This window comes from Ictidomys tridecemlineatus, chromosome 1 (genome assembly GCF_052094955.1).
Source record: "Ictidomys tridecemlineatus isolate mIctTri1 chromosome 1, mIctTri1.hap1, whole genome shotgun sequence".
NCBI classification, from domain to species: Eukaryota; Metazoa; Chordata; class Mammalia; order Rodentia; family Sciuridae; genus Ictidomys; species Ictidomys tridecemlineatus.
This window is the reverse complement of record NC_135477.1, coordinates 121,730,953-121,746,297: the sequence shown is the minus strand read 5'-3', so window position 1 is coordinate 121,746,297 and position 15,345 is coordinate 121,730,953. Positions and strand designations below refer to the sequence as shown.

Below are 15,345 nucleotides of genomic sequence, written 5' to 3'. Positions count from 1 at the left end.
ATGCCAACAATAAAGACTGAAAATTAGTACTCAGGTAATTTTACACAATCAAAGAACTCATCTCTATCTTTCCGTCTATGCCTCATATTCTACAGTTTCCTCTTGTGATACCATCACAAGAACCATGAAAATTGGCCAAAATTAATTATGCACAATGGAGAAGCAAATACAGTATATAAAAATGTAGATAGGTTTATGGAAACTTACCTGAGAGGAAAAAGAAGAATCATAGGAGAGTTTAAGGTCTTCATTATTGGCACAACCAGCTATAGAAGGGTTATCACATAGAAGATCTTGAGGAGGAGCCACTTCTGGTGTTATGTTGAGAAAATTAAACTCTGTCTTTGCAGAATGTGAGGCAACGCATAGATTGTAGGAATAGGGCATAGTCCCCTCGCTGTAGTTGGAGGGAACCACAGGTCCAGACTTCGAGCTGAGACCAGACTGAAAACAACCCCAGGCAGCAGAACTGAAGGAGTGTCTCAGGCGCAGAGCAATAGCTAGAATCACCGCCAGAAGGAACAGCACAGAAATCAAGGCCAAGGCCAACACCAGGTAAAACTGCAGCTCAGTCTGGGGGTCGGTGGGCAGAGGGTCATCGCTGAGGTCTGGCAAGACCTCTTGCAGGCTATCCGCGAAGATCAGGTGCAGCGTGGCGGTGGCCGAAAGGGGTGGCTGTCCACCATCACGCACAGCGACTAGTAGGCGCTGGCGAGTCGCATCCCTGTCGCCCAAGGCACGCGCTGTGCGCACCTCTCCAGTGCGCAGCCCCAGGCTGAAGAGTCCGGGGTCGCTGGCCTGCAGCACATGGTAGGATAGCCAGGCATTGTGTCCCGAGTCCGCGTCCACAGCCACCACCTTGGTGACCAGGTAGCCGGGCTCCGCGGCGCGCGGCACAGTGTCGAAGAGCGCTGAGCCGTCGGGAGCGAGAGCGGGATAGAGCACCCGTGGCGCGTTGTCGTTGCGGTCTCCTATCAACACGCTCAGGCTCACGTTGGCGCTGAGAGCTGGTGAGCCATGGTCGCGCGCTTGCAGCGTCAGCTGGAAGACGCGTAGCTGCTCGTGGTCGAAGGCTCGCTGCGCGAACACTACCCCACTGTGTGCGCTCACGGACACATAGGACGACAGTACCTGAGGCTCCAGGTCGCTAGCCACGATGGAGTAGGAGACTTGGCCATTGGGGCCCAAGTCCGGGTCGTAGGCACTGACCTGAGCGATGGAGGCTCCAGGTGGATTGTTCTCAGCTATGTGGACCGTGTAGGAAGCCTGCTGGAAAACCGGCGCATTGTCATTGATGTCCGCGATGTAGAGGGTGACGCTTGCTGTGGAGAAAAGGGATGGCTTGCCCCTGTCGGTGGCTGTGATGGTAACATTGTACTCTGCGGTCTCTTCCCGGTTTAGGGCCCTATCAATTATCAGCTTGTAATAATTCTTGGAAGTGGATTCTAATTTAAAGGGAACCTCTTCCTGAATATAGCACGTCACCAGACCATTTTGCCCAGAATCCCGGTCTCGCACCTTAATGAGGGCTATTATGGTTCCAAGGTTTGAGTCCTCTGGAATCTGGTTAGAAAAGGACATAAATGTCACCTCTGGGGCATTGTCATTTTCATCAACAACTTCAATCTGAACATTACAATGAGCTGTGTGCACCCCTCCATCCTTGGCTTCCACACCCAACACGTATCTATTTCTTTCTTCAAAGTCCAATGTACCGTTAGTTGTGATATCGCCCGTATTTGGATTGAGATGGAAAATGAGGCTAGTACTTGTAGGAGCATTGAGGAAGGCATAGGTGATCTCTGCATTAATGCCTTCGTCCTGGTCTGTGGCCGTCACTCGCAGCACAGAAGTTCCCTGGGGCACATTTTCTTTGAGACTAACTCTGTATATGTCCTGGCTGAACACCGGAGCATTATCGTTGGCGTCAGTGACTTTGATCCGAATCTGGGTGGTACTGCTTAGAGGCGGTTCCCCACCGTCGATGGCTGTTAGGATTAAGCGATGGGAGTTCTGATGTTCCCTGTCCAGAGGTTTTTCCAGCAACAATTCTGGATATTTACTTTCATCCGGACTTTCCTTTGTCGACAGAGAGAAGTATTCATTGGGGCTAATAGTATATATCTTCAGTGAATTACTTTCTACATCTGCATCTTGTGCAGAATCCAGAGAAAATTTTACCCCTGGTAATGCTGACTCACAAATTTCTAATTCAATCTCTTTTGCAATGAAACATGGTGCATTGTCATTAATATCTTGAATATCAATAATCACGTGGAAAATATTCATTGGGTTCTCAATGACTGATTCGAATTCCAGTGCACACTCAGATTTTCTCCCGCAAATCTTCTCTCTATCTATCCTTCCGCTCACTAACAAGTCCCCACTCTCTGCACTAACACTGAAATAATCCTCTGCACTAACCCGCAGTTTTCGAGCTGGCAACTCCTGGACACTGAGCCCCAGATCCTTGGCGAGGTTCCCCACTCGAGAGCCCTTGGCCAGCTCCTCTGGAATTGAGTATCGAATGGGCTGGGAGATGGCCCCGCAGAACAAAGACAGCAGGAAGAGAAACAGTACCTGACTTCGCATTGTATCAGTTTCTCTGGCACTCCTCTGCATTTCTTGATCTCTCCAGGAAGCTTCTTTTCAAGGTTTCTCTGGGATATATTTTTAAAAGGCAATGACAGCACCCTAGACTTTCGTGATTCGAAGGTAAGACCATTTACTGGGCTCTTGAGAGTGCACAGGAGCAGCGACTGCTTTCTGCTGAGCTGAATAAAACGGAAAGCACTGGCTTGACTCTCCTGCAGAAATTAGAACTGTTCTCTTCCCTTTGGTCGACAGCGGCGCCTGGAGGTCGTTTTGGATATCGCCCAGCTATTTATCCTCAGAGTACATGTTTTCCCCCTTTATATGCCTTGTCTTTTAATTTGCTTGAAAAAACTAAATATTCATATTTTACCTTAAATTTTAGTGTTTTTCACAGTCTCACAAATGTCTTCATCATTTTACAGTCTTCTTTTTTCCCTTCGAAAGGCATAAATCATTCCCCTCCCCCCGTTTTTGGGTGTAAAAATATCTTCAGTGATTTTACTATATGGTATTTATGAACTCAGACATGACTGGTGTATCCAAACAAGTTAAAGGATTTAATATACATTTTTAGTGGGCTATGATCCTTACCTTTCTTCAAATTCATAGGTAACTTCTCTTATTTAGTATCTTAATTTCTCCATATATACTCCATTAGTCTACTAACACTTTTTCAAAGACTAGGTCTTTGAAAAAAAAAAAGGAGTAAAGGTTCAAAGGTTCTAGAATTATTTTAATGTATTGTTCTTATTTTTAAAACATAACATTCCTAGTAAAGTAGACAAGAATCTGATATTTTATTAAAGGAACCAGTTAATATTTGGGCACACACCACATGCTTTTACAATAATCGTTCTTGTATAAGCCATATATGCTTTTTTTTAAAGAGAGAGAGAGAGAGAGAGAGAGAGAGAGAGAGAGAGAGAGAGAGTGTTTTTTAATATTTATTTTTTTAGTTTTCAGCGGACATAACATCTTTGTTTGTATGTGGTGCTGAGGATCGAACTCAGGCCGAATGCATGCCAGGTGAGCACACTACCACTTGAGCCACATCCCCAGCCCAAGCCATATATGTTTTTATGAGATCAGTATTTTCATATATATCAATGCATGTGCAACTGCAATTCTTGGCTCATCAGTTTACACCATTAATGAATGAAATGGATTTGACTTGATCACTGGTAATTCCTGGATAGATACTGAAGATTCTTAGAAACTCTATTTTAGAATTTATCCTGGTCTCACATAATTCAGAGAAGCAAATCCCTTTATTTCAAATACATTATCAACTTAGATGCTGCTATAATTTGAAGGTGTTCCACAAATTTTATGTGTTAGAAATGTAATTCCCAAATCCAAATGTTAATTTTATTTTGAGGTTGGATCTCTGAGTGGTGATTGAATCATGAATGGATTATTAGGTTATCACATGAGTTACTTTATGACAAAAGCACCTACCTCTGTGAATTGATGCCCTCTGCCATGTCATTACCCTATAAGAAGGCTCTCATCAGATGCTAAGCAGATGATGGCACCATTCTCTTGGACATCCTAGACTCTGGAACCATCAGCTAAACAAGTATCTGTTTTTATAAATTTCCCAGTCTCAGGTATTTTGTTACAGCAACAAACAATGGATTAAGATGCCAACTAAACAGTTAATCTACTATTTTGCAGTGCTCATCTAATACTCCAGTCAAAATAGACTAGTATCTGCTTTCCTAACACAAGTTTTCTCTAGTTCATGCCTTTACATAATCTGTTCCTTTTATTATGTATTTTCCTCCTTTTCTTTCTAGTGAATTTTGCCTGTCCTTCAAAAAATCCTTTCTATTGAAAATAGTGTGTCAGAGACTTTTTCATTGTCTACACACAAGTAAATGGAAATTTATATGCTCAGTGTATTTTCAGGATACACCTGAAAATACACAATGCTTCATAGTAGGCTATGCTTCATATAAATTTGTAGAAAATTCTCTTTGAGCCTATAAATTTCCCCTGGAAATAGCCACTATATATTTTTTCTCCTTACTATAAAGATGTTCCCTAAAAAGATGCCAAGGTTAGTGACTTGTTAATTCTGTGATGTGTTTGAATATCTGAGTGAGAATATACCTTTCTCTGCTTAAATATATTTTCTTCAGGCTCTGTTGTCTCACACAAACTAATCACCTAATATGCTTTTCCTAATATGCTGAGGGAGAGATTTGTCCTTTGAGATCTAAGTAAATATATTTTGGTCCAATTTTGAATGCCCATTTATGATAGCATGAGTGAAAAAATTTCATAAATTTCAAAATGCATCAACGATTTTTGGCTTAACAGAGTTGTACAGCATGATTAGCACTCCTAATCCATTATTGAAATGGATGGTCTGGAAGTCTCTTGGAGAGACTGAAACATATCTTTGCTTTTTAAAGCCCTTCTCAATGAAGAAAAATACTATTCTGAGGCTCATAACAATTTAGGCCTCAAGTTAGGCAAAACTTTTTACCTTCAAGCAAAAGACTGGAATCAATATGAATCCTCCGCCATATGTATGTGTGTGTGTATATATATATATACACACACGCATCCTTGAATCTTTGAGATGAAAAAGAGTGTGATATAGTTTGGAAAAAGTCAAACATAATTTTAAGTTTTATATATACATATCTTAACTTGTTTGTATTTATAAAATGTTTAATTTGTTTGTGTGATTCAGGATAGATTTTGTTATTAGGAATGACACACTTCAGATCACAGTGATTTTAAAATGTAAAAGGTGGCTATTACTCAGGAGGCTAAGGCAGGAGGATCTCAAGTTCAAGGCCAGCCCAGGCAACAATAACGTGTACTCAGTGGTACAGCATTTGCTTAGTATGTAAAAGGTCCTGGGATTCAATCTTCAGAATGGAAATAAATAAATAATAATATGAAATGTAAAAAATGGTTTAATTAAGTATTAGAGTTGTGTTTTGGATGAGCCAAAGCCCTGGATTTGATTCCTATCATAAGGCCTGTTTATCACAAGTATAAGGACCAGAACAATATAGATCAATATTAGGACACAGGTAGAAGAACCAGCCACAATTTCATTTAATTTAATTCCCTCCCTCCCTCCCTTCCTCCCTTCCTTCCTTCCTTCCTTCCTTCCTTCCTTCCTTCCTTTCTTCCTTCCCTCTGTCATTCCTTTTCCTTTCCTTTTCTTCTTCCAGTGCTGGGAATTGAACCCAAGGCTTAGGTCACACTAGGCAAACATTCTCCCACTGAGTTTCACCCCTAGTTCTTGCAGCTATAGTTTCAAAGTGTAGTTTAGTGATCTGGATATTCTAACAATGGCAATTAGAGCTTCCTCCAAGAAGTGACATATGGTATTGCCACTCACAGAATATTAGCCAAAACTAATCACCTAGACCTACTCAGTCATAATCCTCCCATACCCATCCCATAGACTCAGAAGAAGAAAAGGACAAATATTTAGACAACAGAACTAATGACTACCTCATTGATTTATTTCTCAAATAAATGTGTGTTAAAACGTTGGCATAATTGTTCTTCATACTATTCAAAGAAAGAAATAACTCACCACAAGTAGCTTGGAGTCTCCTTTGGTTTCAAGCAAATCTTGGGTTACTAGGAGAGGCTCGCCCTTCTCACAGCTCTCCTGGCTGATGAGTGTGTCTGCATAGTTGGGTTGGGGGAAGATAAGTTGACTCTTCCTTGAGTCTGTGGTGAGGGAGACCTCTTGGGAATATGTCTGCAGTAAAGCATGCACTCTATCCACACCCACAAAGTGTGAAGTAGGCATGCTCACCAGCCCATCTCCTGAAGCCTGGAGTAGGTGTGATGAGCGCCAGCGCCAAAGTCTGAGCACCAGCAGCATGATGACAAAGGCAAGGAAGACACAGGAGACGGTAGCCACTGCCACCACCAGGTAGAATGTAAGGTCTGAATCATCAGGACTGGTGGTGGTCCTGATGCTGCCCAGGTCTGCCAGGACATCAGAGATGCTGTCTGCCACTACTATGGTGAGTGTGACTGTGGCTGAAAGAGAAGGCTGGCCGTGATCCTGCACAGTCACTACAAGACTCTGCTTGAGAGCATCCCTATCCAGTAGGGCTCTTGCTGTACGTACCTCTCCAGTGTGCAGCCCCACCACAAAGAGCCCTGGCTCACTGGCCTTGAGCAGGCGGTAGGACAGCCAGGCATTCTGGCCTGAATCTCTGTCCACTGCCACCACTTTGGTCACCAGGTATCCAGGCTCTGCAGAGCGGGGCGTCAGCTCCACACCAGTGGAGCTATCTGTAGGGAGGGTGGGGTACAGGATTTCAGGGATGTTGTCATTCTGGTCCAGCACAAACAGGTTCAAGGATACATTGCTTCTTAGTGGAGGATCCCCATTGTCACTGGCTGTCACCAGTAGCTGCATATCTCTAAATTCTTCATAGTCAAAGGAGTGCAGTGCATACAGGACACCAGTGTTAGAGTTGATGGTGATATAGGAAGACAATGGTGACCCTTGGAGGGTATCCCCAGTCAATGAATAAGTGATGCGGGCATTGTTGTCACTGTCTGGGTCCTGAGCAGTAACAGAGAAGATGGAAGCTCCTCTAGGGTTGTTTTCGGGAATGTAGGCAGAAAAGGAAGCATGAGTGAAGACAGGTGGGTTGTCATTGATGTCTGCCACATGAAGAGTGAGGTGGACTTCTGTGGACAGAGGTGGATTTCCCTCATCTGTGGCTCTCAGAGTGATATTATATTCAGACACTTGTTCACGATCTAGAGATTTGGCTGTCACTAAGCGGTAATACTGGTCTATTGATTTTTCTAAATTAAATGGCAGATTTCCCAGGACAAAAACTGTGACTTGTCCATTCTGCCCAGAATCTCGGTCATGGACATTGATAAGAGCAATTTCTCTCCCAGCTGTAGCCTCTTCTGGAACTGAGTCTGTGAGAGAAGTGATTGTAAATTCTGGGGCGTTGTCATTCACATCTAGAACTGTGACTAGAATCTTGGTTCTTGAAATAAGACCTGGTCCATCTTGTGCTTCAATTTTAATTTCATAAAATGTAGTATCCTCATAGTCCAGACTTCTTAATATTGATATGTCTCCAGTCACTGAGTTGAGATAAAAAACCTGAGCAATTTTTCCTGGCATTTTATCTAGAATATAGGACACTTGAGCATTGAATCCCTCATCAGGGTCTGTAGCATTCACTGTGATCAGCTGGGTTCCCACTGGCACATTCTCCTGGACACTTACATGATACTCTGACTGAGTAAACACTGGTGGGTTGTCATTCGCATCCAAAACTATCACTTGGATGCATAAATGGCCAGAGTGGACAGGGTCACCACCATCAGAGACAAACAGTTCAAGCTTGTGTACTTCCTTTTTCTCACGGTCCAGTGCCCGCTCCAACACCAACTCGGGGTATTTGGTCCCATCAGGGACACTATTCACAGCCAGAGAGAAGTAGTCATTGGGGCTGAGCTTGTAGTTCTGTAAAGAATTCATGCCTACATCTGGGTCAAATGCAGTTTTAAGTGGAAATCGGGTTCCAGGAAATGTTAATTCACCAATTTTTATTTCTAATTCCTCTGTTAGAAAGTTAGGAGCATTATCATTAATATCTTTAATTTCTACTTCTACTTCAAAAATTTTCAACTTATCCTCAATCAGGATATTAAATTTTACCACACACCGTGCGCTCTGAGCACAGAGCTCCTCCCGATCTATCCGCTCCTTTGTGACCAAGCTGCCGCTTCGCAGGTTCAGAGAGAAAAGCTGCGTCCTACCTCTGGAGACGATGCGGACTCCGCGCTCCGCCAGCTCCCGGGGCTCCAACCCCAGGTCTTTGGCGATGTTACCCACAAAAGAGCCTTTTTCCAGCTCTTCCAGCACCGTGTAGCGGATCTGCCCAGATCCTGTCTCACACAGAGTCCACAGGAGCACGCACAGCAAAGCCAGTTCTCTGCCATCGCGAAATTTCAAGCAATTGGTCATTTCCTTTTTGGTGAATATTTTTTCTCTGAATTCTGTTCCAATTTCCCGCGATGGACTCCAGTCTTATTTCCTCAGGGAATTAAGTCCATGGGTTTAATTCATAGGCCACAGAGAGGGTTGATTAATGGGATGAGCTTGGTAGAGTTCCGAATCTTCTGAGTCGGATTTGCTGGTTCTTTGCGATTTAGGATCCAGGAAATGGTGGACTAGCTCTCCAGTTACGTTTTTTCCTTCTTGAGTAGTCAACAGCGACACCCAGAGGCCTGACCGTTTAGTGCACACTTTCAGTCAAACCGAAGTTATTATTTTTGGTTCTCAGTATTTGAAGATCCTTTTATCAGAGGGAAGGGGACTGTTGTTGACTATATAATTGACTTGATATGTATTAAAGGTTCAAGAGACTTTCTTTTGGAAGCCATGCACCAACCTTAACTCCACTCTATTTGCTTCAAACTTGCTGGAGTTACTGATTCCAAATGTTCAGTTTAAGAATCACAATAAATGTGAGCCGTATTTATAGATTACATTTCTTGAAGTTTTTCAATAACCCAGCATATTAGTTTTAATATTTGTGATTCAACCTATTCATTGCACAAACATACAATGGGGTGTCTGACAATATAGTTGTTGAGGTACTGAAGGTGAACAATATAGATACAAGCACTTCCATCACAGAATTTATGAGGATATAAAAGCAAACAGGGAATCACAGTGCACTGAGATAACTACTATGATGGGGAAAGTCAAGGGGATGAAATGGCCTCCAACTGGCTTTGGAAGTTAGCAAAGGCCTTCTTGGGAAACTTGAGAGGAGTGGATCAGGGAAAAGGCCTTCATGTGAGAGAATAGCATGGCAATGTCTAGATGTTAGGGAGAAATCACAGCCTTTCAAGGTACTGAAAGAACATCACTTTGCTTACCTCTAGAATATGAGGATTTTTTAAAAACCACAACTGAAGCTGGCAGATATCAACTTTTATTTTATGTTCTAGAATTCCTTTCCCTATATGTTTTCCTCTTCATGCACAGTACAAATAAAACATATATGTCATTTCAATCATAATACATGGAATGTCTATCCATTAGACATTTGTTCTTTTAAATTTTTTTGTAGTTGTAGATGGACAGCATGCCTTTATTTTATTTGTTTATTTTTATGCGGTGCTAAGGATTGAACCCAGTGCCTCACACACGCTATGCAAGTGCACCACCACTGAGCTACAGCCCCAGCCTCATAGACGTTTGTTCTTATGGAGTCACTGCATGTGCTAAAAGGATCTCCTCTCCTCTCCTCTCCTCTCCTCTCCTCTCCTCTCCTCTCCTCTCCTCTCCTCTTCTCTTCTCTTTTCTCTTCGCTCTCTCTCTTGCAGTACTGGGTATTGAACTCAGGGTCTCACACAAGCTAGGCAAGCACTCAATCACTGGACTATATTCCCAACCATTTTTATCTATTTATTGATTTTGAGCCTGGGTTTCACTTCTTCTTGAATTTGTGATCCTCCTGCTTCAGCCTCCTGAGTAGCTAAGAGTATAGGTATGCACACAATGCCTGGCAGGAACTGTGCCTTTAATTTTCCTCTGTTCATAATTTATTATTTACTTACAAGTAACTATATTTTAATATACTATTCCATAGTATGTTCCAATTTTACCTCATACATAATTTTGTGTAATATTAATAAGCACAATGGCATACATTTTCTCAAACTTTCCCTTAACAGATCCTCTTAAATATGAAAAGGAACCACAGTATCTTAAATACCATTAAATACAAGACTCAATTAGTACATTATTACTTCCAGATCAAAATAAGAAATGATTCCAACACAGAGAATATTAGTGTGTTCATTGTCTTCTGTTATTAAAATATTACCCACATACTAAAATCCAACATAGGAAGGAGAATGTGGAAGAAAAATGTAATTGTGGGAGGCTCTTGGATTGGGTGAGGGATTTGGAACATTCTTTAGCAGCTACTATAAGTAGGAAACTTTGAGAAGACGGATGTACAAAGATCTTTAGGGGCAATTGTACTATGCAGTCTCTGAATCCCTTCTTTAAGAAAAGTTATATTGAAGATATAAACTATTTTTAAAGATAAAAGGCAACATGGTTTCTAGATATGAGACAAAAAGTATTAGCAAAGGGAAACCTGTGTATTGTCACTTTACCAATTTATTATAGAGCAAATGATAAATCAGTTATTAAAGGAACACATAGCTGCTTTAGAGGTCCATGAGACTTATACCAAGCAAAGCTACCATGATGTGCCTTTCTGAAACACTATAAAGAATGTTTATTTCTGGGTTTGGTGTGTACCTAGTGATAGAGAGAATGCTAAGAAGTCCACAGTTCAATCTGTAGTACCAAAAGAAAATGAAACTATATTTCTAAATTTCCATTTTTAATAGGTAAGGACATGCAAATTAGGAAAATAAAGAACTTCACTGACAAATGAAAAGAAAAATATTAAGACCAAGTGAGAAAGAATTAGCCAAGATGTTCATTATTTAAACACAAATTCACATATGAGCCCAAAGTCTTGTTTTAAAGAAGAGTATTGAGTCAAAATGAAATCTAACTTCCACATTTTTTAAGGCAGAAATAATTGTTAATTCATGCAGATGATTTTTCCAGGGGTAGAAAAGTGGGAGAAAGCAGACATTCCAGTTCTCTGAGGCAGAGTTTTTTTTTTTTGATTATCTAAATACTACCTTCACCTCTTAACGACTGGTTTTCACCAATTACTCGATTGGCTTCTACTCTGTCTTACATCCTGTGAACATGTAAAATTACCTAGGAATAATTTGCCAGGACTCATTAACTAAAAAATAAATACATCCTCAAGAAAATATGAATAAAATGGGTATAGTAACAGTGCAGGCAACTCAATAATTGGCTAAATTTATTTTAGCAAAATACCTAATAAGCAAATTCTGAAAAGATGTTTACCTGAAATGTTTTATCTCCTTTTTCATCAAGTAGAGATTGAGGTGCTGATAGAAAATCCTTTTTCTCACAGCTCTCTTGGCTGATGAGCGTGTCTGCATAGTTGGGCTGAGGGAAGATCAGGTGGCTCTGCCGTGAGTCTGCGGTGAGGGAGACTTCATGGGAATAAGTCTGCAGGAAAGCGTGCACTCCATCCACACCCATGAAGTTCGAGGTGGGTACACCTGCCAGCTTGTCACCAGCAGTCTGAAGCTGGCGGGAAGAGTGCCAGCGATGCAGCCTGAGTGCCAACAGCACTATGACAAAGGCCAGGAAAACACAGGAGACAGCGGCTACTGCCACCACCAGGTAGAGTGTGATGTCTGAATTATCTGGATCAGCAGGTGTTTCAATGCTGCCCAAGTCTGCCAGGACCTCGGGGATGCTGTCTGCCACAGCTATTGTGAGTGTGACTGTGGCTGAGAGAGGGGGCTGGCCATGGTCCTGAACAGCCATCACCAGACTCTGTTTGAGTGCATCTCTATCTATCAGGGCCCTTGCTGTACGCACCTCTCCAGTGTGCAGCCCTACAGAGAAAAGCCCAGGCTCACTGGCCTTCAGCAAGCGGTATGACAACCAGGCATTCTGGCCTGAGTCTCTGTCTACTGCCACCACTTTAGTTACCAGGTATCCTGGCTCTGCAGAGCGGGGTGCCAGCTCCACACCAGTGGATCCATCAGTTGGTAGGGTAGGATACAGGATCTCAGGCACGTTGTCATTCTGGTCCACCAAGAACAGGTTCAAGGATACATTGCTACTGAGAGGAGGGTTACCACTGTCCAGCGCTATCACCCACAGTTGCATATCTTGGAATTCCTCATAATCAAAGGAGCGAAGAGCATAAAGGACCCCAGTGTCAGAGTTGATAGAGACGTAAGAGGACAGGGGTGCTCCTTGAAAGGTGTCCTCTGCTAAAGAATAAGTTACACAGGCATTGTCATCACTGTCGGGGTCATCAGCCAACACTGAAAAGATGGAGGTGCCTCTGGGATTGTTTTCCAAAATGTAGGCAGAATAGGACCTGCTGCGGAATGTGGGTGGGTTGTCATTGATGTCAGCCACTTGCAGCAAAACATGAGCATCTGTGGATAGAGGTGGGTTCCCGCCATCTTTAGCAGTTAAAGTGATGTTATAAAAGGAAAACTGTTCCCTGTCAAGGGTTGTGGTTGTAACCAGTCGGTGGTAATTGTCCACTGACCTTTCTAACTTGAAAGGAAGTTTCTCTGGGAGTGAACATGTGACAAAAGCATTCTGTCCAGAGTCTCTATCATGTACATTGAAAAGTGCAATTATGGTTCCTGGAGGAGAGTCTTCAGGAACTGAGCTAGTAGCAGATGTCATGTAAAATTCTGGGGCATTGTCATTAACGTCCAGAACTGTTACAATAACCTTCGTTCTGGTCAGAAGGCCTGGACCATCCTGAGCTTCAATATCAATTTCATGTAACTTAGCATCCTCAAAGTCTAGACTTTTTATGATTGTTATATCTCCAGATGACTTAAGCTCAAATATCGCTGCTCTTTCTCCAGGAGGTTTCTCTCGAAAATATGTGACTTGAGCATTATATCCCTCATCCGAATCAGTGGCGGTCACTGTGAGTATCCGGGTGCCTACAGGCATATTCTCTGGAACGCTTACATGGTACTCTGGCTGTGTAAAAACGGGAGCATTATCATTTGCATCTAGGACCTTGACACGGATGCGGCAGGTTCCAGATCGGACCGGGTCACCCCCGTCAGAAGCGACCAGAATGAAATGGTGAACTGCCTCTTTCTCACGATCCAGAGCACGCTCCAGCACTAGCTCGGGGTATTTGTTCCCATCAGTTCCGCTTCGCACATCCAGAGAAAAATGGTCATTTGAGTTGAGTTCATACTTCTTCAGGGTATTCTCTCCTACATCCGCATCATGCGCACTCTTAAGAGGAATCCGGAATCCTGGTGTATTTGTTTCGCTTATTTTTAGCTCCAATTCCTCTACTCCAAAGCGAGGGGCATTATCATTAATATCTGTTATTTCCACCTCTACTGAAAAAATGGTCAATTTATCTTCCAGTAGTATATTAAAGTTCACCAAACACCGCTCGCTCTGAGCGCAGAGCTCCTCCCGGTCTATTCTGTCTGCAGTGATCAAACTCCCACTTCGTGGGTCCAAAGCAAAGAGCTGTGTCCTACCTCTGGAGACGATGCGAACTCCCCGCTCTGCCTGTACCAGGGGCTCCCAGCTCAAGTCCTTGGCAATGTTGCCCACGAAGGAGCCTTTGTCGACCTCCTCTGGCACAGAATAGCGAATTTGCCCAGCTCCTGCCTCCCAAAGGTCGGCCAAGAGAAGGCACAGCAGGACCAGACTTCCGTAGTGCGGTGACCTTTGCAGAGACGCCATTTCCCTTTGCAGAGCCGCGGTGTTTTCTTTTAAGTCCACTTCCAGCACCCAGTGAGGGATTCCGCCGATCTTTATTTCCCAGGGTCTGAGACAACCAGCACCTACAAGACCCAGGTCTCCGTGGTGAGAACTAACGGGCTGCCGGACTGAGTTTCTTCGCCATCCCGGAGCTTGCGGACCAAATGCCAGCCCTTTGTGTTGTGGAAGCGGTATTGTTGGGTTGGTTGTCTCCCTGACTTTTACTCCTTATGTGGTAAACAGCGACGCTCAGAGGCCTAGATAGTTTCTGCACCCGCTCAGGCAAATCCCGGTTATATCTTGTTGATGTTCGGCTGTGACTTTTAAAAAATTGCTTTAAAGAATATTACAGTTCTAAGACACTTTAGAAATAAATCTTTGAAGCTAGAACTCTTCTTCTCAGAATTAATAACAGTGGTCTAAGGGTATGTGACCTTGATAGCAGTTGCTAGAGTATTATTGAATGCTCAAGGAATTAACTCTACAGTTGCTCTCGTTTCAAACATTTTCCACCTCTTTCTTATTTGTACAGAGACAAAAAAAAAATCCATGTAAAAACACTAGCTATATTTTCTTCTAAGGTTATATGTTTTGAATTCCTGTGCTTGATGGTTTAGGATTCAAGTTCCAAACCTGTATTTACTGAATCATCAGACCCTTAATTTGGCATATGTACTTCACACTTTATTTGATCCAGGCTGGAGATGGAAACAATGAACCTGTTCTCAGGAAACTTGAAAGATTGGAGAGGACACACAATAGTAAAGAAGGTCTAATTATAGAGTTTGATAATGGCTATGACATAAGGTGGGCAATGGGGGTGGGATACAGAGGTAGGCTATTCAGCCTAGATTTAGGGATCAGGAAAGACTTCCAGGACATGATTGGAGATGAATCCTAAACAGTGCAATTGGATAGACAAATAGGCTTGAATAATGTTCTAGAATCTCAGAGATAGCATGGAATGTTATGGAAACTGAAGATGGCTTTGTTAATTAGATAAAACTTGAGCAGGAAGGGGTTCTCACCATAGCCTAGGAATCAATCATTCAAAGATGTCTGGGGTTGCTAATTCCTTTTTCTGATATTTATTTTTTTCTAAGGGCATAAAATACAACACATGTGTGTCTTTGCATTTTTATGTACTCCTGTATAATATGTTTATTTCAAAAATATATTTGAAAAATTTCAAAAATACACACCAGTACAGAAAATACAATGACCAAAGTTTATGTGCATACCAGTTGACTTCATAAAATCTTGACATGTTGCCATATGTAAATGAGATTGGTTTTCAAACCTTATTTTTAGTAATTTCAGATTTATAGAAAAGTTATAAAAATAGCACAAAGAATTCTCTTGTATAGTTA

General features: G+C 42.3%; 3 protein-coding genes across 4 annotated transcripts in view; all 3 read right to left on the bottom strand.

The window, feature by feature from the left end:
• Nucleotides 1-2,760, bottom strand: part of LOC101962283 (protocadherin gamma-C4) — a 147,214-nt gene extending 144,454 nt beyond the window's left edge. The window contains exons 1-2 of one of the 2 annotated variants that reach the window (XM_078046820.1): nt 2,581-2,607; nt 208-1,563 (exon numbers count right to left, since the gene is read on the bottom strand). In XM_078046820.1, the coding sequence (XP_077902946.1) occupies nt 208-1,563; nt 2,581-2,592 (1,368 nt within the window). In that variant the 5' untranslated portion in view covers nt 2,593-2,607. Of the gene's footprint in view, nt 1-207 lie in introns of both variants that reach the window. The other variant, XM_078046783.1, reaches the window with a different exon arrangement.
• Nucleotides 2,761-6,142: 3,382 nt separating this feature from the next.
• LOC101978010 (protocadherin gamma-A3) lies at nt 6,143-9,862 on the bottom strand. Its single transcript, XM_005324290.4, has one exon. It carries the CDS (start codon nt 8,585-8,587, stop codon nt 6,143-6,145), a length of 2,445 nt encoding a protein of 814 aa, XP_005324347.2. The 5' UTR covers nt 8,588-9,862.
• A 1,647-nt stretch (nt 9,863-11,509) lies between these two features.
• On the bottom strand, nt 11,510-14,367 carry LOC144367116 (protocadherin gamma-A2-like). The gene has a single exon (XM_078022336.1). The coding sequence runs from the start codon at nt 13,955-13,957 to the stop codon at nt 11,510-11,512; it is 2,448 nt and encodes an 815-aa protein (XP_077878462.1). The 5' UTR covers nt 13,958-14,367.
• Nucleotides 14,368-15,345: the final 978 nt, after the last annotated feature.